This window comes from Neopsephotus bourkii, unplaced genomic scaffold, assembly GCF_033783945.1.
Source record: "Neopsephotus bourkii isolate Nb327-2 ecotype Australia unplaced genomic scaffold, CSIRO-AGI_Nbou_v1 NB_1423, whole genome shotgun sequence".
Classification (NCBI taxonomy): domain Eukaryota; kingdom Metazoa; phylum Chordata; class Aves; order Psittaciformes; family Psittacidae; genus Neopsephotus; species Neopsephotus bourkii.
Window position 1 is genome coordinate 3,459,481 of NW_026901900.1, and position 19,544 is coordinate 3,479,024.

The 19,544-nt window shown below is 45.0% G+C and overlaps 1 protein-coding gene across 4 annotated transcripts in view; it reads left to right on the forward strand.

Moving 5' to 3' along the window:
- PPP6R2 (protein phosphatase 6 regulatory subunit 2) overlaps nt 1–19,544 on the forward strand; it is a 93,488-nt gene that overhangs the window by 59,133 nt on the left and 14,811 nt on the right. For 2 of the 4 annotated variants that reach the window (XM_061368102.1, XM_061368103.1), the window contains exons 10-23: nt 801–927; nt 1,570–1,722; nt 2,635–2,838; nt 4,825–4,889; nt 7,475–7,590; nt 8,823–8,908; nt 9,241–9,321; nt 10,733–10,830; nt 12,908–12,965; nt 14,003–14,130; nt 15,383–15,555; nt 17,161–17,323; nt 17,731–17,819; nt 18,735–18,942. In XM_061368102.1, the coding sequence (XP_061224086.1) occupies nt 801–927; nt 1,570–1,722; nt 2,635–2,838; nt 4,825–4,889; nt 7,475–7,590; nt 8,823–8,908; nt 9,241–9,321; nt 10,733–10,830; nt 12,908–12,965; nt 14,003–14,130; nt 15,383–15,555; nt 17,161–17,323; nt 17,731–17,819; nt 18,735–18,942 (1,749 nt within the window). Of the gene's footprint in view, nt 1–800; nt 928–1,569; nt 1,723–2,634; nt 2,839–4,824; nt 4,890–7,474; nt 7,591–8,822; nt 8,909–9,240; nt 9,322–10,732; nt 10,831–12,907; nt 12,966–14,002; nt 14,131–15,382; nt 15,556–17,160; nt 17,324–17,730; nt 17,820–18,734; nt 18,943–19,012; nt 19,177–19,544 lie in introns of all 4 variants that reach the window. The other 2 variants (XR_009727660.1, XM_061368104.1) reach the window with 2 other exon arrangements.

Genomic DNA, 19,544 nt, shown 5'->3' on the forward strand with positions numbered 1-19,544 from the left:
ATTTAGTAAAAAAAGGGAATTTTCGTGGCCTATTGAGAAGTGCTTACTGGAACTGAGTACAGAAAAAGCTGTTTGGTTGTTCTGATGCAGTACCTGTAGCTCATGGCAGTTGGAGCAGTTGGCAACTAGTTCTTGTCTGGGCTCCTCGAGTTCTGCACTTGTAGAGCAAAGTCTTGTCTGTAATAGCAGAGATCTTAGAGCAGTGAGGGAGGCAGTTTTAAATTTGGTTTTTAAAATTATATATCCTTTTGTTTCTTTTTACAGAGAGGGAGGAAAGGCAAAAAGGAATTCTTGGGAGAGAGTGAGACATGGAAAATGTTCATTTTCATAGAATCCTGGAATGGTTTGGGTTGGAAAGGACCTTAAGCTCATCCAGTTCCAACCTCCTGCTATGGGCAGAGGTGCCTCACACTAGACCATGTCGCCCAAGGCTTTGTCCAGCCTGGCCTTGAACACTGCCAGGGATGGGGCAACCACAGCTTCTCTGGGCAGAGAATGTTTGGGCAGCCATGTTTGGGAAGTTTTAAAACCTAGAAAGCCCTTTGGGAATGTCTTTGTCAGATCTGCACATGTGTTAGTCCCTGTCTTCCCACTCAGCTCATTCACAGCTTTGATTATGGAGTATCATTTTGTAAATAATATATTAATATCATGTAGTTATGGAAATATATTCAGTATCTGGAATTGCTGTCTTTCATCTTTATGGTTATTTTTGAAGAGAAGATGACCATCACAGGCAGTTTGCCTGGGAACCATCCTAAGATGTTGTCAGATCTTGACTGTTGTGCTTTTCTTTACAGAGTGGAAGGACTGATGGACTCATACACTCAGGGATTTGAAAGGTCTTACACTGTCAATAGCAGCATCTTACATGGTATTGAACCACGGCTGAAGGATTTCCACCAGCTGCTGCTTAATCCTCCCAAGGTAGAACATCTCCTCCTTCCTCAGGAGCATGGAATGGTTTGGGTTGGAAGGGACTTTAAAGCTCCTCCAGTTCCAACCCCCTCCCCTGGGCAGGGACACCTTCCACTAGAGCAGGTTGCTCCAAGCCCCTGTGTCCAACCTGGCCTTGAACACTGCCAGGGATGGGGCAGCCACAGCTTCTCTGTGCCAGCACCTCAACACCCTCAAAGGGAAGAGTTTCTGCGTGAGAGCTCATCTCAGTCTGCCCTTTGTCAGGTTAAAGCCATTCCCCTTGTCCTGTCCCTACAGGCCCTTGTCCAAAGCCCCTCTCCAGGTTTCCTGCAGCCCCTTTAGGCACTGGAGCTGCTCTAAGGTGTCCCCTTCATGTAGCAAAGGAGGAGAATCCCCTCCCTGAGCTGCTGCTCACACTCTGGGGGTGCACCCCAGCACATGGGGTAGTTCTAGGCTCAAGTGCACACTGGAGCTGGGTCATGGGGAGCTTCTTCTCACCAAATACCCCCTGTCCTTCTCAGGACTGGTTTAGCCTTACCTGCAGAGAAGAGTTATGAAATGAAGTAGCTGTGTTTGGTTGGGTCACTGTGTGTGTGCACGGGAGGAGGTGCTGGTCCTGAGTGAGGTGCTCATGATGTGTTTCTCTGACAGAAAGCAGCAATCCTGACGACAATTGGAGTCCTGGAGGAGCCGCTGGGGAACGCTCGTCTTCATGGATCTCGTCTAATAGCTGCTCTGCTTCACACAAACACTCCCAGTATTAATCAGGAACTATGCAGACTCAGTACCATGAATTTATTACTTGTGAGTAATGCACTGGGAGTGGGGAGAGGAAATAACTTCAAACCGGGAACACTTCTGCTCTTTTTTCATCTATTCAGTGCAGTTTGTTACATGTGTGCCAGTGTCTGTCATTTTTCTAATCTGCTGAAAGAGGAGCATCATCCTCAGCAGCTTTTGTGATACAAATACAGATTCTTGTATTGTGAACTAAACCCCATGCTTTAAATTTATTGTTGTAGTAGTGTATATGCAAAACAGGCTGGTTACTGGGAAAGCTTGAGTACTTTGCGCGTATCAGCTCTCATCAAACTGAGAGATCAGTTTTCTCTATATGTGAGCAGGGACGTGTTCTGAACACTGCCAGTAGGACCTGGGTGGGCTTTGAGAAAGTTATTTTCATACTTAGAAATTCATAGAATCCCAGACTGGTTTGTGTTGAAGGGACCTTAAAGCTCCTCCAGCTCCAACCCTATGCCGTGGATAGGGACACCTTCCACTAGAGCAGGATGCTCCAAGCCCTGTGTCCAGCCTGGCCTTGAACACTGCCAGGGATGGGGCAGCCACAGCTTCTCTGGGCACCCTGTGCCAGCGCCTCAGCACCCTCACAGGGAAGAACTTCTGCCTAAGAGCTTATCTCAATCTCCCTTCTGGCAGGTTGAAGCTCTGCTCCATCCAGCCTGGCTAAATTATTTGTTATAACTACATTATATTAGCATATCTTAGTATCTAGTGGTTGGTTTAATGAAAGGTGTGTGTTACAGCAGAGCAAATGGAGTATATCCAGCTACAAGTGGATACTGAGACAGATAAGTAAAACTGTTTAGTGGAATTGCTGATTGAGCAACTAGCTGGGCAGTTTTCTAATATCATTTGGTTGTTAGAAATGGGAAGATGTATCTAGAAGAAGTTAATTTGTCTCTCCTTTGTTTCCAGGACTTATTTTTTAAATACACATGGAATAACTTTTTGCATTTCCAAGTGGAATTGTCCATAGCAGCTATTCTCTCCCACTCTGCCCAAGAGGGAAAACCTACTACTACTAATGACCTAGAAAGTAAAGAAGAGGTGCTGAATGGAAACGTGGCCACAGAGAACACAGAGACTCCAGAAAACACGGAGAATATCATGGTCACTCATGTAAGTCTGGTTGCGTCCCCTGAGGAATGCAGACTGATTGAGTCAGTCTTCACTTGGTGTGATGAACCTTTCAGGAGTGTGGAGGTTATTTATGGTCTACAGATAATAAAATTGTAGGATCATAGAATGGTGTGGGTTGTAAAGGACCTTAAGATACCTGTTTCCAACCCTCTGTCACAGACAGGGACACCTTCCACTAGACCAGGTTGTTCAAAGTCCTGTCCAACCTGGCCTTGAACACTGCCAGGGATGGGACAGCCACAGCTTCTCTGGGCACCCTGTGCCAGCGCCTCAGCACCCTCACAGGGAAGAACTTGTGCCTTATCCTTGGTGGATAAAGAACTGCGTGGATGGCTGCATACAAAGAGGCTCAATGGCTCAATGTCCAGCTGGAGACCAGTAACGAGTGGTGTCCCTCAGGGATCAGTGTCGGGACTGGTCTTGTTTAACATCTTCGTCGCTGACATGGGCAGTGGGATTGAGTGCGCCCTCAGCAAGTTTGCTGATGACACCAAGCTGTGTGGTTCGGTTGATATGCTGGAGGGAAGGAATGCCATCCAGAGGGACCTTGACACGCTTGTGAGGTGGGCTGATGCCAACCTCATGAAGTTTAGCCATGCCAAGTACAAGGTCCTACACCTGGGTCAGAGCAATCCCAGACACAGCTACAGGCTGGGCAGAGAAGAGATTCAGAGCAGCCCTGCCGAGAAGGACTTGGGGGTGCTGGTCAATGAGAAAATGAACATGAGCCGGCTTCAGTGTGTGCTTGCAGCCCAGAAAGCCAACCATATCCTGGGCTGCATCAAAAGGAGCGTGACCAGCAGGTCGAAGGAGGTGATCCTTGTCCCTTTATTCTGCTCTTGTGAGACCTCACTTGGAGTATTGTGTGCAGTTCTGGTGTCCTCAACATAAAAAGGACATGGAACTGTTGGAACAAGTCCAGAGAATGCCACGAGGATGATCAGGGGACTGGAGCACCTCCCATATGAAGATAGGCTGAGAAAGTTGGGGCTGTTCAGCCTGGAGAAGAGAAGGCTGCATGGAGACCTCATAGCAGCCTTCCAGTATCTGAAGGGGCCTGTAAGAATGCTGGGGAGGGACTCTTCATTAGCAACTGTAGCGACAGGACAAGGGATAACGGGTTAAAACTTAAACAGGGGAAGTTTAGATTGGATATAAGGAGGAAATTCTTACTGTAAGGGTGGTGAGGCACTGCAATGGGTTGCCCAGGGAAGTTGTGAATGCTCCATCCCTGGTGGTGTTCATGGCCAGGGTGGAGAGAGCCTTGGGTGAGATGGTTTAGTGTGATGTGTTTCTGCCCATGGCAGGGGGGTTGGAACTGGATGAGCTTAAGGTCCTTTCCAACCCTAACTATTCTATGATTCTAGGATTCTGTCTCCAACCTGAACTTTCCCTCTTTCAATTTGAACCCATTACCCCTTGTCCTGTCACGACAGTCCCTGAGGAAGAGGGTCTGTCAGATCTAGATGGAAATGTATTTGCTTTTGTAGATCTGGTTTTAGCATCCAATTAACAAAATAAACAAGCCACCCATCTCCTTTAACGGGCTTGTGATTCCATTTTTACTTAATATTTTAGTAAAAATGCATATAAACTGCATATAAGACCAAAAAAAAAAAAAGAGCTACAAGTGTGTAACTACGTTTTAACTTCTGCATAGAGGCCCTAATGGTGAAATCTTGCTGTCGTTATGTTGTAAATGACAACAGTGTCCTCATGACTGCTCAGTGAAGCCCCAGAGCAGCAGGCTGAAGACATTTATAGGTGTTGTTGTTTGCCCCAGATTGTCTGAGAAAGAAGAAACTTGAGCTCTTGGGAAAGGGAAGTGCTGAACTCGAAGCTCTTGTTCAGTAGAGTGAAGAACTGAACAAAAAGTAACTCTAGTTCAGTGCAGACTTCTGAGGCCTGAGTCTCCCTTTGGCAAACGTTTGAGGTTTTTTCCTATCTCTTTGTTTTCCCCTCCAGCTGTTCCAGAAATGCTGCCTTGTGCAAAGGATATTGGATGCCTGGGAAGCCAATGACAAAATACAGTAAGGATTTGGGAACAGAGGCTTTTGTCCTGGGGCTGCGGGTTTAGAATAATGCCTTAAAATAGTCTTCTAATTATTTGGGTGAATCAGTGGTGTCTGTAATGATTTGGGCTGTGATTGTGATTTGGAATTAAGTTTATTTATTTGTATAAGTGATTTGGAAATAGGTGATATTTGAATTCACCGGCAGACTTATAGTGTGAAAGTGTGATTTGATTTATTTAATCTCTGTAACATCTCACCCCAGACACAATGTGCTGCTTTCTTGCTTTCTCAGGATATTACACTGCATCTTAGCTTTGCTTTTTGTTTAAATACATGATTATATTCTCCCCAGTGGGCAACTCTGTGGAAGCAGAGGTGGGAAAGTATTTTTGTCCCAGATTTGCCCCAAGTTAATACTACAGTTCTATAAACAACTCAGATTTCATTCTGATTGCAGTGATTATAAGAACAAAATCAGTAAAAAAACATAAAACATACAAAAGTGAACATTTTATCCAGGCTTCTCCTTCTTTGTCCATCTAAATGTTTTGGTCCTCCCTTGCTATTTTGAGCTCCTTATGGCTTCACAGTGCTTTGTAGTCCCACTGTAATTACTGTAGGGTCACTGTAAGACCATAATTGGTGGGTTTGGGTTTGACTTTTTTGGAGTTTGGTTTGATTTGGTTGGGTTTTTTTGGTTTGTTTCTTCCTCTTGCACCCCCTTGGGCTGGTGATAACAAATGGCACTGATAGTTTCATTGCACAACTCTAACTGTGCACAGTTGTAGGTAACAAAAACATCTGTGGTTGGTGCTTAAGAGTTTTCCTAATTAAATTAGATAGGAGCTAGAGCTCATCCATGTTTCATGCCAGCAGTTCCAGTCACCACATTGGACTGAATTTTAATGGCCAGAAAAGAATACTGCCTTAAAAGAGGTATCTCAGATGATGTGCTTTAAGAAACTTGAGCTTAGCTGGAGATGGTTGATGCACTCAGTGAGGAGATGGAGTGAGGCACTGGGAGCCCCAGGGGCAGAGATTCCAAATGGTGATATTGGGAGTTAGTAATCATCAGCAAGAATGGTGGTAATGTTTTTTCCTATTGGAACATTGGATTCTTCTTGGGTTCTCTTAGTTATTCCATGTGTTCTTGAATGGATTTTATAACCACTAGGATTTAACTTCAGGGTAACCCATGTAGTTCTTTTGTTGCAGAGTATTTGATGAGTCTGGGTAATTAGAATTGAAAATGAAGTAGGTATGGCCATCAGTGTGAGTTCACAGACAAATCCTTTTGCTGCATCACACTTTCTTACGCGTTGTCTCTGCTGGCATCTAGGACAGAACCCTTTGTTTTACAGCTGGAGTTGTCCTATAGTGAGGTGGAAACTTCTTGTCACCCTGTTTGTAAGGGGTTTTTTTCTGCTTAGTTTGATTCTGACCCACCAGTTTTGTTTGGGGTGGATTGAGTCAACCTTGCATGGTCCTGGTGCTGTGCCAAGGAACTTTCATTTCCGAATCTAACTTTAGGATTTGGGATTCTTTAATGTCTAGAATCATAGAATGACAGTTTCTGTTGAAAGTGATGTTAAAGTTCATCCAGTTCCAAACCCCTGCCACGGGTAGGGACACCTTCCACTAGAGCAGGTTGCTCCAAGCCCCTGTGTCCAACCTGGCCTTGAACACTGCCAGGGATGGAGCAGCCACAGCTTCTCTGGGAACTCTGTGCCAGCGCCTCAGCACCCTCACAGGGAAGAGCTTCTGCCTAAGAGCTCATCTCAATCTTTAATAGTTAAAGCCATTCATAATATTACAGTAAATAAGAGTCTTGTCTCAACTTCTTTTCAGCACCAGTGTAAAGGTAGAAATGCTGTTTCTAAACACAGTGCTGTGAAATTTCTTAACCAGGAATCTGCCACTGGGTTTAGGTTTTCCTTCCAAATCTCAGTCCTTTGGACAGTGTGGAAAGCAGACTCATTCCAGGCTCTTCGCCCCCTGGTTTTTGTATTGCTGTTCTGCTAGAACCAGTAAAGATTAAAAGAAAAGTGACTCAGAGACTGCTCGGATTTAGTGCTGGCTTCTTAAATTTGTTTTGTAAGGGGGGTATCTAATGGTTGTGGATTAATGTCTTTTGTTCTCTTGAATTCATCTGCTTAATACTTCAATTGCAAGTAAAACTAAAGCCTTTCTGGTAGTAATGATGTAAATTCTTACTGCTGGGAGTTTTCTTTAGTGGAAATTATAATCAAATAATTTCTATCTGCAGTGTTCTTCCAGTGTACCCACTTAGCTTCCTCTTTGTAACTGGCTTATATTTTACCCAGTGTATCCTGAACTGGATAAATGATCCCTTTCCTCTCAGCACATGGAAGGTGCAGACAGATTGGTTTGTTCTGGGAAGACTCATCCTGCTTGAGCAGGAATATTCCACTTCACTGTTGCATCTTCCACAGGGACCCTGCCTGCAGCAGCACCTGCATGTGCCAGACCCTTGCAGCAGTGGGGAGCTCATAGTGTGTCTGGCTGATGGAAGTGGTTTTGGATGTGACCCCGGGGCTCCTGTGCCTGGTTCTTTTGCTAATGTCTGTTTCCTTTTTCAGGGCAGAAGGTGGGATGAGGAGAGGCAACATGGGCCACCTCACCCGGATAGCCAATGCTGTGGTGCAGAATATGGAGAAGGGCCCCATGCAGACTCAGATCAGTGAGTTCATTAAAGGTTCGTGCTCCTTTCTCTGCTCCTTCCTCCCCCCTTGATTCAATAACCCTTGTAGGCCTTTGGAAAGACTATTGCATGTATTTCATGATGATTCCTTCTATAATGAAAAGGATTTCCAGTTAAACATCGCAATTTCCCGTAACTTAAACTGTCGAGAACAAACTTGGTTGCTCTTTATTTTCATAGTTAGGTTGAAATGGTTGAAGCTTTGTTTTTTGCAACCAGAGACTGAAGGTAACAAGGAAAGAATGCTGCTTTCCTTCCTGATTTCTGTGTACATTCATAGTGCTCTTTACAGCATTCTAGAGTGGTGTTTCTATGCTTCTTTATTCTCATATCTGTCTGAGAGGAAGAGACACACTAAATGATGTGTCACAGAGGCCCTACACCTTTGCTTTGTCAGATACCTTGCCAAGCTTTGTCCATCACATCTTCATTGAATTTATTTGGAGAACTAGATTTATCTGACATTTTCCTATGAGAGGAAATCAGATTTTCCATCTGTATCTATTCAGGGAAACGATGAGTTTCCATTTTTGGCTTCTGTCAGACATCTCCAGTGATAAGACACTGTAAGACAGTAACTTGGTATGATGTCAGATCTACATGAAAATGGAGAAGTTACAAAGATTTCAGTAAAGACTGAAAATATCACAGGTCTTGGTGATTTCCCTCCTTTGTTTCACTGCACTGGGCCTGGGGGGATGAAGACAACTTTATTCATAGCAACCATGCAGTGCTGTGTTTGGGATTTGTGATAAATGGTGCTGATCACACCCCACTGGTTTAACTCTCACTGAGCTTGCACAGCACCAAGGCTTTCCCTTTTATCCATGCTGTGTGCCCCAGTGAGCAGGCAGGGTGGATAAGAGGATGGAAGCTGGCCTGGTTGACTGAAGGGCTATTCCATATATTACTCCTATACTCAGGAGCAGGAGTTTTGTATCCTTATCGCACTGTAATTCCACAAGTGAGTTAAGACGTTCAGATCAGTGATTTCCTACTGCTTGGCCTAACAGAATATGTTCCCTTCTCAGCTGAATTTACCATTTTTAGGAGATCACAAGTAAAACGTAATTCACTTTGCAGAGCACTTACACAATTCATTGCTTAGCTCATGTGCAGGGGTATCTGTTTGCTCAGCAGCTCCCAGTTAACCAGCAGGGCAGAGTGACTGGTTTGATACTTCTCTGTGAGTTGTGCTAAACCTTGTGGTGCCCTTTTTCTTGCAGAACTACCTGAGGATTGCAGAGGGAGATGGGAGAGCTTTGTAGAAGAGACACTGACGGAAACCAACAGGAGGAATACAGTGGATTTGGTGAGAACAGTGCAGATTTCAGATGGGCTCGTTACTTTCTAGACTTTCCTTAGCTTTCTTAGCCAAGTGATGTTGCTAGAGGGTTTTTGTTCTTTTGCTTCATTTAATGAAGAAGGCTTACAAGGGCTGAGTGTTTGTAGAGAATATGTTCCATAATAGTTCTTGAAGCAGGAGCTCTGATACATGTTGGTAAACTCTCGTCCATGTTTCTGTGTTAGTCACTGGGGTGGTTTTTGCCATCTGACCACCATGGTAAATGATTATATATGTGGAACAAAAGGCTTTGAGTTTTTTAGCTTTCACTTGTGCTGACTTTTCTATACTTCCCTCAGGTGAGCACTCACCATCTGCACTCCTCCAGTGAGGATGAAGACATTGAGAGTGCTTTTCCCAATGAACTTTCTCTCCAACAGGTGTGTTGATAACATGCTCTTTGCTGTTCCTGGGGAGCTTCCTTCTCTACCTTGTCCTTAATCTGCCCCAGCATAGAGCAGTTCCTAGATTCCACTGTTAGTGTGTTCAACTCTTTTGTGTTTTTCCAGGGTAGTTGCTTACGTGGTCTGCCCTCCAACTGGAAATAATAGGATAGTTAGGGTTGGAAACGACCTTAAGCTCATCCAGTTCCAGCCCCCTGCCATGGGCAGGGATACCTCACACTAAACCATGTCACCCAAGCCTCTGTCCAGCCTGGCCTTGTACACTGCCAGGGATGGAGCATTCCCAGCTTCCCTGGGCAAACCATTCCAGTGCCTCACCACCCTTACAGTAAAGAACTTCCTCCTTATATCCAGTCTAAACTTCCCCTGTTTAAGTTTTAATCCATTACCCCTTGCCCTATCACTACAGTCCCTAATGAAGAGTCCCTCCGCAGCATTCTTACAGGCCCCTTCAGATACTGGAAGGCTGCTATGAGGTCTCCACGCAGCCTTCTCTTCTCCAGGCTGAACAGCCCCAACTTTCTCATCCTGTCTTTATACGGGAGGAAATAGATTTAAATGAATCCTGAAATGGTTTGTGTTGGAAGGGACGTTAAAGCTCCTGCAGTTCCAGCCACTTGCCACGGGCCGGGACACCTTCCACTAGAGCAGGTTGCTCCAGCTCTGTCCAGCCTGTCCTTGAACCCTGCCAGGGATGGAGGTGCAAATTCCTGGGGTGAAAGTGGAAAAATAGAAGCATGAAGCTGCGGTGGGAAACCAAACATGATGGTATTTGGGGGTATTGTTTCAAGGACATATGGAGTAATTTCCTCTTCTCCTTGGTGAATGTCCAGTTGGAGGCAGTGACCTTCAGAAGTGATCTGTCTTAGCAAAAAGTAACCTAGAAGATGGTAATGAGAGTGATCGGGGATGCAGAATATGACATAGGAAGTAAAGTTGAAAGAGTTTGGTCCACTTGGTCAAGAGAAGATAAAATTATATAGAGACATGTGCCTCATCCTACAAGGAAGAGGGGTTTAGAGGAAAAGTGGCTTCTTGATGTCCATGGTGTGTTTAAGTAGCAGCAAGGTAAACTTTATACTGCAACAGGGGAAAACAAGTAAAAACCACCAGTATAACATTCAAATAGAATAATGGAGCCAACAAATGGCTCCCTAGGAAAATTCCATAAGTCTCTTTGGAAGAAGCTAAGAGCAGATCAGAGAAACATCTCTTCAGGGCTTGCTGTTTGATCCTACTTTTTTGAAAGGGGGTTGGAGCAGATGATTCCTCAGAGTTCACCAGTTTGCTGTGATATTAATGCTTTTCTAGAATACGTGTTTTCAACCAGTTCAGTTGCATGTCTTTGGCCACCTTAATGAGGGCTCTTTTGGGTTCCTTTGCTCAGGCCTTCTCCGAGTACCAGATCCAGCAGATGACAGCGAACTTTGTGGATCAGTTCGGCTTCAACGATGAGGAATTTGCAGACCAGGATGATAATATCAAGTACGTTTAGAAAACTTCAGGAGGTTTATATTGAGCATTTAAACCTTTTTGCCTCTAATCTTGCTTCTTCTGGTTCAGGTTTGAAAAGGGAACCTCACTCTCTACCTCCTTTGGTTTGAAACAGACTGATCAGTGGCTTGGAGAGCATCTGATGGTTTTCTGCTTATAGGAGTCCACCCTTTATGGCCAAAGCCACTTTTAGAACCAGGGAAAAGCACTTCTTCATTTTGTAGAGAAACCTTTTAAATAAAACATGAAACTATTACCCAGCCCTATTCTAGAATAAATGTAACTGCACAGAAAGCAAAGCATTAGAGCAAAGTCCATGCAGTTCTACAGATATTCCCCAGTGGCATTAAGGCCTTATTGAAATTAGGAGGAGGAAGAATAATGTTTTCATGAAGTCCACAGAAAAAATCAGCTATTTGCTCTTATGGAAAAGGAAATGTAAATAAGGCAGGAGCAAATAACAGTTCAAAGAAGGCAAATAGAGGTGGATTAAATGTCACGTGACTTGCTGAACCCTGTGTTTGGAATTTGTGCTGCTTTTAGAGAAGAATTAATGGAATTAATTAATTAAAACAGCAGCTCATCTTCTCTTCTCAAAAACTGTACTTAAGGGAATTACCGGGCCTGAATTACCCTGTTTGTCCATAATGTTTCAGGGACTGTAACCATTTAGTCCATAGTGACTGTCAGAAGGGTGCTTCTGGAGGACACCCAGTGTGTTCCCTTGTTTCTCAGTTTTGCCTGTTCACTGTCACCTCGTGGCAATGTTTCTCTCAGTCAGAGGAAATATTTATCATTGGGGCATCAAGGCAGAACCTGCTGACACCATCCTGGAGCCAACACTGGTCAGTAAATGCTGGGGCTGCTCTACAAAGAGCCACAGGATCCCTTTGCCCTGGAATCTGGGCAGGAGCTGGATGCTTTTTGCCCAGCAAGTTCTGGGCATGGCTCCGACTGCTTGGCTGCTCCAGATGTGATTTATTGAGGATTCTTTTGGTGGTTCTGCTCAGACCCTATATTTAGCATCTTCTGGGTGCTATGAAATACCTTAAATGCAATGACAATGTAGAAATAGCTTGGCTGCTGCAGAGCTGCTTTCAAGTATGTATCAAAGTAGAGTCATGAGATCCTCAGAGCCTTAAGGCCTCTATTAAGGTGTTTGCCAAGTAGTTGGCAACTGTATTCTATCATGGAGAAGGGTTTTGGAGTCCAGCTTTCCTGTCTGGGCTTTTAGTGAGCCCTGTGGATGTCAGAACTTTAATAAGGCCAGAAAGATCAAGACTAGAATGAGAGTTCATTTGAAGTTGGATTAAATACTTAGTTCTACACATTAAAAAGTAAAATACACTTTTCACTTCTGTTAAATAACAGCAAATACTGAACTTGTGTGTGTATAGGTAGAAGGAAAGAATTAACTTACGTGAAGAGTTAAAAGCATCTTATGTCCTTATAAAATGAAGGAGAATCTCATTAACATCTGTAACTGGGATATTCTCTCTGTATTTATGATTAGAGAAAGAGGCAATATTACAGAACAGGCCTGGTATTGAACATGCTTCTGTTGTCTGTTTTCCTGCTGTTGAAAACTGCTGCAGATACGAATTTGAGTATTTTAAGAAGCATTAATCATGTTTCAGTGTCCTGGGGATTTGCATGACAGTATTTTTACTAGCAAACAGCCTTCTTTGGAAGAAAATGATACTGCCCAAACTTAGAGATCCGTTTATAACGGTGAAGAAGTGCTGCAGGGACCCAAACTGTGCTCTGAGGTTGGAGATTTTTGGCCTGCAGTCCCCTCTGCTGTTCCTGTGGTAGAATCGTAGAGTCACGGCCTGTTTTGGGTTGGAAGGGATCTTAAAGCTCCTCCAGTTCTAAGCCCCTGCCATGAGCAAGGACACCTTCCACTACAGCAGGTTGCACTGTCGCACATAACACAGAAGTGAACATTCAGGGAGCAAATGTGGAGGCACTGAGCAGTCAGAGAAAGCATCTCTGTTTTCTTGCTGGGCATGCAGAAGTGCTTTGTCACTCTATGCTATCACTGACACTCTTTCTTTTCTTTTTGCAGTGCTCCCTTTGACAGGATCGCAGAGATAAACTTCAACATCGATGCAGATGATGACAGTGTGAGTCATTTGAAAGGAGCAAGATTTGGTACATTATTTGGGGTTGGAAGGGAGCTTAAAGCTTCTCCAGTCCCAACCCCCTGCCATGGGCAGGGACACCTTCCACTAGAGCAGGTTGCTCAGAGCTGCTCCAGCCCTCACAGCATCTCTGTGGCCTCCTCTGGACCTTGTCCAACAGCTCCACTTCCTTCTTGTGCTGCTGCCCCAGAGCTGGATCAGGACTGCAGGGGGGGTCTCCCCAGACCACAGCAGAGAGGCAGGATCCCCTCCCTGAGCTGCTGCTCACACTCTGGGGGTGCAGCCCAGCACACGGGGGGGTTCTGGGCTCAAGCACACACTGAAGCCAGATCATGGGGTGCTTCTTCTCACCCAATACCCCAGGTCCTTCTGCTCAGGCTGCTCCATCCAATCTCCCCCAGCCTGTGTTTGTACCGGGATTGCCCTGACCCACATGCAGGACCTTGCCCTTGGCCTTGTTGAACTTCATGAGGTTCACGTGGTCCCACCTTTCCAGCCTGTCCAGGTGGACAGCTTTGCTCAAAGGCTTCCTGCCATTCTGTCAAGAAGAATGCAGTCATTGAAACACATTGCACCGGGGATTAGTCCAGCTGGGGCCATTTGCATCTGTGGCATCACTTTATTCTCCCAAGTTCCAAGCTTGTCAGTCTACAGACATGTTCTTAGGAGAATTGTTTCCAGCCCTCTTCTACCGTGACTGCCATTGTGAAGATCCAGTGGAGTCATGTCACAAACCAGCAGCATGCACCTTTGGGAGCAGCATGGGCTGAGATACTGTGGTGGTTCTTTTTGGATCTCTCATGGGCTTGCTGCTCCTGAGCATATTGAGCTACTAGTACTCTTCCACGTCTGAACATTGCTTGTTGCACAACCTGAGATGTAAAATGAAATATATGCAAACACCTTCATGGTATCAGTTCTGTCCAAATGCTGCTCCATTAGCTGCTTCATCACTGAGGTTTTTGTTTCTGTCTCCTAAGAATGAATGGGATTTGATTTTGGTTTTAATATTCTTTCAGCCCAATGCTTCCCTCTTTGAAGCCTGCTGCAATGAGAGGATCCAACAATTTGATGACAACGAGGAGGAAGAAGATATCTGGGAAGAGAAGGAGATAACCTATGCAACCCAAGTGAAATCGAGAACACGGTAAGGTGAAAACCAAGGTTAATCCCTCCCAAATGCTATGAAACTACAGTTTCGTTCCTTGCATGCTGAATTGTTTGTTATTGATGTGCTGAGAGGCCTTTTTCTGACATAAGCAGAACACTTTCCATGTCACACTGCTGCGGGAAGAGGTGGTTTCTCTTGAACATGAAACCAAATATTCAATTTAAGGCAGTGTACTAATGACAGAAACACCAAGTTACTGAGTCTGTTATCAAAGATACTTTAAAACAACCCTTAGTTTGAAATACTTAAAACTTACTCATGTTTGGAGGAGGTTGGAAAATTGGTAAGGCTGAGGGTAGTCAAGGGAATATTCTTTTCCAAAATGTTAAAACAAGGAATGTTTTGCATGAGAATGAGAGGCCTCCTGTGGTGTATCTCTGCCAGTGCAAATAATTTACAGTTTTTCATCCCTTTGATACAGTCACTTATTAAATAAAGTTAATTCTCTAAGTCTGAAAAGACAATCAAATGAAATATGAAAATTACCAAGACTTTAACATCTACTGTCTCTATAGTTTGGAGAAGAGGAGATTGAGGGGTGACCTTATTAGTGTATATAAATATATAAAGGGGGAGTGTCACGAGGATGGAGCCAGGCTCTTCTCAGTGGCAAACAATGATAGGACAAGGGGTAATGGGTACAAACTGGAACACAAGAGGTTCCACTTAAACTTGAGAAGAAACTTCTTCTCAGTGAGGGTGACGGAACACTGGAACAGGCTGCCCAGGGGGGTTGTGGAGTCTCCTTCTCTGGAAACATTCAAAACCCGCGTGGACACGTTCCTGTGTAACCTTATCTAGGTGTTCCTGCTCCGGCAGGGGGATTGGACTAGATGATCTTTTGAGCTCCCTTCCAATCTCTAACATACTGTGATACTATGATACTTGCCCAGCATCAGTAATTGTCTTGCTTACACACGGAATTGATACCACACCGGTTTTCCCCTGTTTTGCTCTTACCAGTCTCTAGCCCTGAACACATCACTGCAATATATTTCCCAGTCTAGCTCTGCAGATGCATTTTGGCAAATATAGCACACAGAGATGGTAGTGGGAGCACCGGAAGGAGCATCTGCTGGTACCTCTCTGAGCTTTGTGTCCTTTGGGAGATGAGCTCTCTGAAAGGCCTCACTTGGTCTACTCAGTGTTTGGGCTTTCTCCCTGGGGCAGGTTAGGGGGCCCCTGGCTGCTGGAAGGGATATTTCTGATTCTGAGTTCTGCAATTTAGATTTGGGGCATCTCAGACCTCAGAGAGTTCCTCAAAAAGTGATCTTGAGAATGGGGATCACGATGGAAGCGTGGACTCCGAAGAGGAGGAAACGGAACAGCAGCCGCCTCCTTCCCAGGCAAACAGCAACAAGAATAATACTTCTGAGCAGAAAGACTCTGACTCCTCTGAAGGTAAACGGTTCGGGACATTATCCCCTTTGAGCTGAGATCTGGAACATTTCTGCATAACAGCAGTTTGGAAACAGCCAGGTTTCTGTGGCTGTTCTGCAATTCCACCTGTGTAGGTGGGATGTGGGAATTTCACTCTCTACAACTGCCTGACAGGAGGCTAGTGCTAGCAGGAGACTGGTCTCTGTTCCCAAGGAACAAGGGATGGGACAAGAGGAAAAAGCCTCAAGCTGCACCAGGGCAGGTTCAGATGGAGATGAGGAACAATTCCTTCCCCAAAGGGTGCTCAGGCACTGGCACAGGCTGCCCAGGGCAGTGCTGGAGTCACCATCCCTGCAAGTGTTCACACACCGTGTAGCTGAGGCCTCAGTGCCACGGGTTAGTGCTGGGGATTGGTTGGACTGGATGAGCTTAAAGGGCTTTTCCACCCCGGTTAATTCCATGAGTGTATGATTCAATCCTTGGTTTTGGCCTCAGAAGCATTAGTGAGATTAAGCCCTGCCCAGCTCCTTCAGAATAGCAGAGTGGCGCTTCAGTTGTGCCAAGAGAACCACAGAGGTACATATACAATAATAATACCAGTGCTTTTTGTGCACATAACTCATGAACAGAACATCAATGGAGGATTATGACATTAGCTCATTACATTGCCTTAGAAGAGGGTTATGCAGACTCTGAGCCAGGTGTCTCCACACTCCTCATGTCTGCCTGTCCTGCAGATCTAGCTTTGGTTTGCATCTTGCAAACCCGTTCTTCCAATGCCTGGAGGAAGACTGGAGAGAATCGCAGAATCCCAAACTGGTTTGAGTTGGAAGGGGCCTTAAAGCTCATCCAGTCCCAGCCCCTGCCATGGGCAGGGACACCTCCCGCTAGGCCAGGTTGCTCAAGGCCCAGTAATCAGCCCTCTAAACCCATTCAGCAGTGTCACATATTTTCAGTTCTTACTTGGAAGAGCCATTACAAACACCACTGATATCATCCTGTGGATAGTGTCCATCAGGTTTGTTACCCTTCTTAGGGACATGGTTCAAATGTTGGTTCAGTTTATGAGCAACTGTAGGAGTCAATGCTTGATGGAGCTCTCCTACTCTTAGTTTTGCTATGTGCAACACAGTTTGCACAGCAGACCTCTGCAATCCTTTCTCTTTCTTGAGAAAACACAGGTAAAAACACCTTTAAAAATTCATGGTTTGTAGGAGTAGATGTCCTAGAGTAGACTGGGATTGTTAAAACCAAGTATGTTCTTAGTTTTGCTCAGGATCACTTCTGTAATCATCAGCATTTTAATCCGTATATCAATTCCTTCCCTGTAACTGCCAAAACTAAACGGTGCTTGAAAGCCACTTGATTTGGGCAGGAAATGGAGGTATTTGGGGTCCAGCTGAAAGTCATTGGCTTAAGAAATGAAGATACTCATTCAGTTTTCCTAACTGATTCTTTCTTGTGGATGACGTTAGTATTTATCAGAAGAGGGGTTTTGAAGCTGATTGTAATGTGTGAGGTTGGCAGTTCCTGTAGATTCTGAAGGTTTCTTGTCTCTGGGATGACTTTGGAATCTTTTTGGGATGCCCCAATAGTCACAGGATTCTTGTCTGGTTCCATGGGCAGGCTCTGGCTGGACAGCGGTGTTTGAGCCCGTCAGCTCGAAGCCCCCCACGCCCTGTGTTGCCATGGATGTTGGGTCCAGCGTGTGGGATTCAGCAGCCCCGGAGAACACCACACCAGAAGAGAAAGGATGGGCAAAGTTTACAGACTTCCAGCCCTTCTGTTGGTAAGAGGCACAGAGCCTTCCAATCCTGTCCAGCTTCTGAGTGAAAGAACACTTGAGATGCGGTTTGATAGGGTACATTGACTGTGATCTCTTCTTCCCTTTCCCTTCCCTTTGCTACCCTTTTTAGTTTGTAATGTTGCTGATTAGTCTGGATCAGGGCTTCATGCTTTGCCTTCCAGTGCTTCTATCTGGTGTTAGCATCATGTCATGTGATACAGGAATACTTTTGTGTATCAGCATCGATGCTACAATAAGAGTAGAAAATAAGTAAACAAACAGGCTTTTTAAAAGTTAAAAGTATTGATGTAAAGAAAGAGTAGTTCTGGTGGTTTCTTCTGCTGGGGCTACTCAGCAGCACAACCAGGACACCTGTACTTCACTCTCAAGGCTTTTCCCCTCTACTGTAGTTCAGAATCGGGTCCACGATGCAGCTCTCCCGTCGACACAGAAAGCAACGATTCAGAAGGGAACCCAAAGCAGAGTCAAGACAAGAGCTGTAAGTGAGATGGTACAACCAAGCCTGCCAGGGAGCACTCCCCTCCAGCATCACCTCCTGTATCTTACTTGAAGGCTGTTTTGTTCAGAGATCAATCTGTTGAAATAATAACTCAGAAATCCCAAATGTTTGTTGGGATAATGCTATTCAGCAATAAAAGTTTAAGTTAGTAAGAGTTGATGCCACAGAGACCATTCATTTCTAAACTGTTCAAAAGTCCTATTTTATCTGCAGGCATGATTATAAAATTATTTGCCAGAAATTCAGAGGATGAAGTTTATGGTTCTTTTCCAACCTGTTGATTCTCTGATTTTGTGAAGTTAGACTGTTGGTACTTGTGGTGAGCCACTGGGGGACCTTCAGTCTGATTTCTTTCCCTCCTCCCTTCTAAGCAAGGAAAACCAAGGTTTAACAGAGGAATTTGATAGAGCTAAATTTATCTTTTGTCTAGTAACAACTGAAAGTCGGAGAATATTGGAAGGGAGAAGGTGCCTCCTTCTGCCCCACTTTTATGGTCTGATCTCCCATTGGAGCTGTGGAAGACTAGGTTGGATGGGGCTTGGGGCAACATGTTCTAGTGGAAGGTGTTCCTGCCCATGGCAGGGGGTTGGAACTGGAGGAGCTTTAAGGTCCCTTCCAATCCAAACCACCCTATGATTCTGTCAATCAAAATAGTCTCCTCTGCTGTCTATATTAAACACGGACACAAGGTGGCAGGTGGAGAACACTCATTTTTACCTCTTACTTGCAAAAATGAGCTTGTGTGCTGTGGGATCTGCACAGAAACCACCATCTCCAGATATGCAGCCATTGTAAGCACCTCACTTCACACTGCTGTGCTTCCTTGGGGTGGTACCTGGGGAGTTGCTCCTGTGGTTTGTTCACTGTGCGCTGTGGGTTATTCACTCCCTGCAGTCAGCACTGCTTCCCCCTGTGTTTGGAACGTCTGTGTCACGAGGAAAGCACCGCTGGTGGCCTCAGACAGCAGCTCCTCCGGGGGCTCCGACAGCGAGGAGGAGGAGGACAAAGCTGACACCATCACAGAAACCATCAGCACGGGCTCAGGCCAGGAGACCATCAAGCTGACCATGGATGCGAAGAATGAGAAGGCTGTTTTCACCAGGTAGGAAGGGAACTTCCCTGGTCCAGCATCCTGCTCTGCCCAGGCGTTAATAAATCCCTTTTCCCTTTAGACCCTATGGTTCCACGTGTGTGTGAGGTGTCTTCCAGCTTCCTTGTCACAACAGGTTTGTTTTAAGAAACGCGTGGCTCATTTTAGCCACTTGGCCACGTCACAGAGCATCACCCATCTGTCTGCACGAGAGATCCAGGCCCAGGCTCATGGCAGAGACGCCAGGTCAGATCACACAGAAGAGTCAAAGTAGTGTCTGTGATAGCAAGTGCAACATCTTGGAAGCTGTGTGTGGTCTTGCAAGGGGCAGATTTAAGTAACTCAAATGGTCGTTTTCCTCTCATTGACAAAGTAGTACATTAGAGACAGTAAATGATAGAAAGTGCAAAACGCCAGAAAAAGATAGAGCAAATCCTGAGATTTTTTTACCTGCTAGGCAGCAGTTCAGGTGGAATTGACTGTGTTCAGACCTAGCCTACTCTACTTTTGAGAGGGGAAGGTGCTTTTCAAAGCACTAAACATAAGTTCACTTGCATACAGTCAGAAGTACTACCCAGTTTAAAGATACAGAATCAGACTGGTTTTTATTGGAA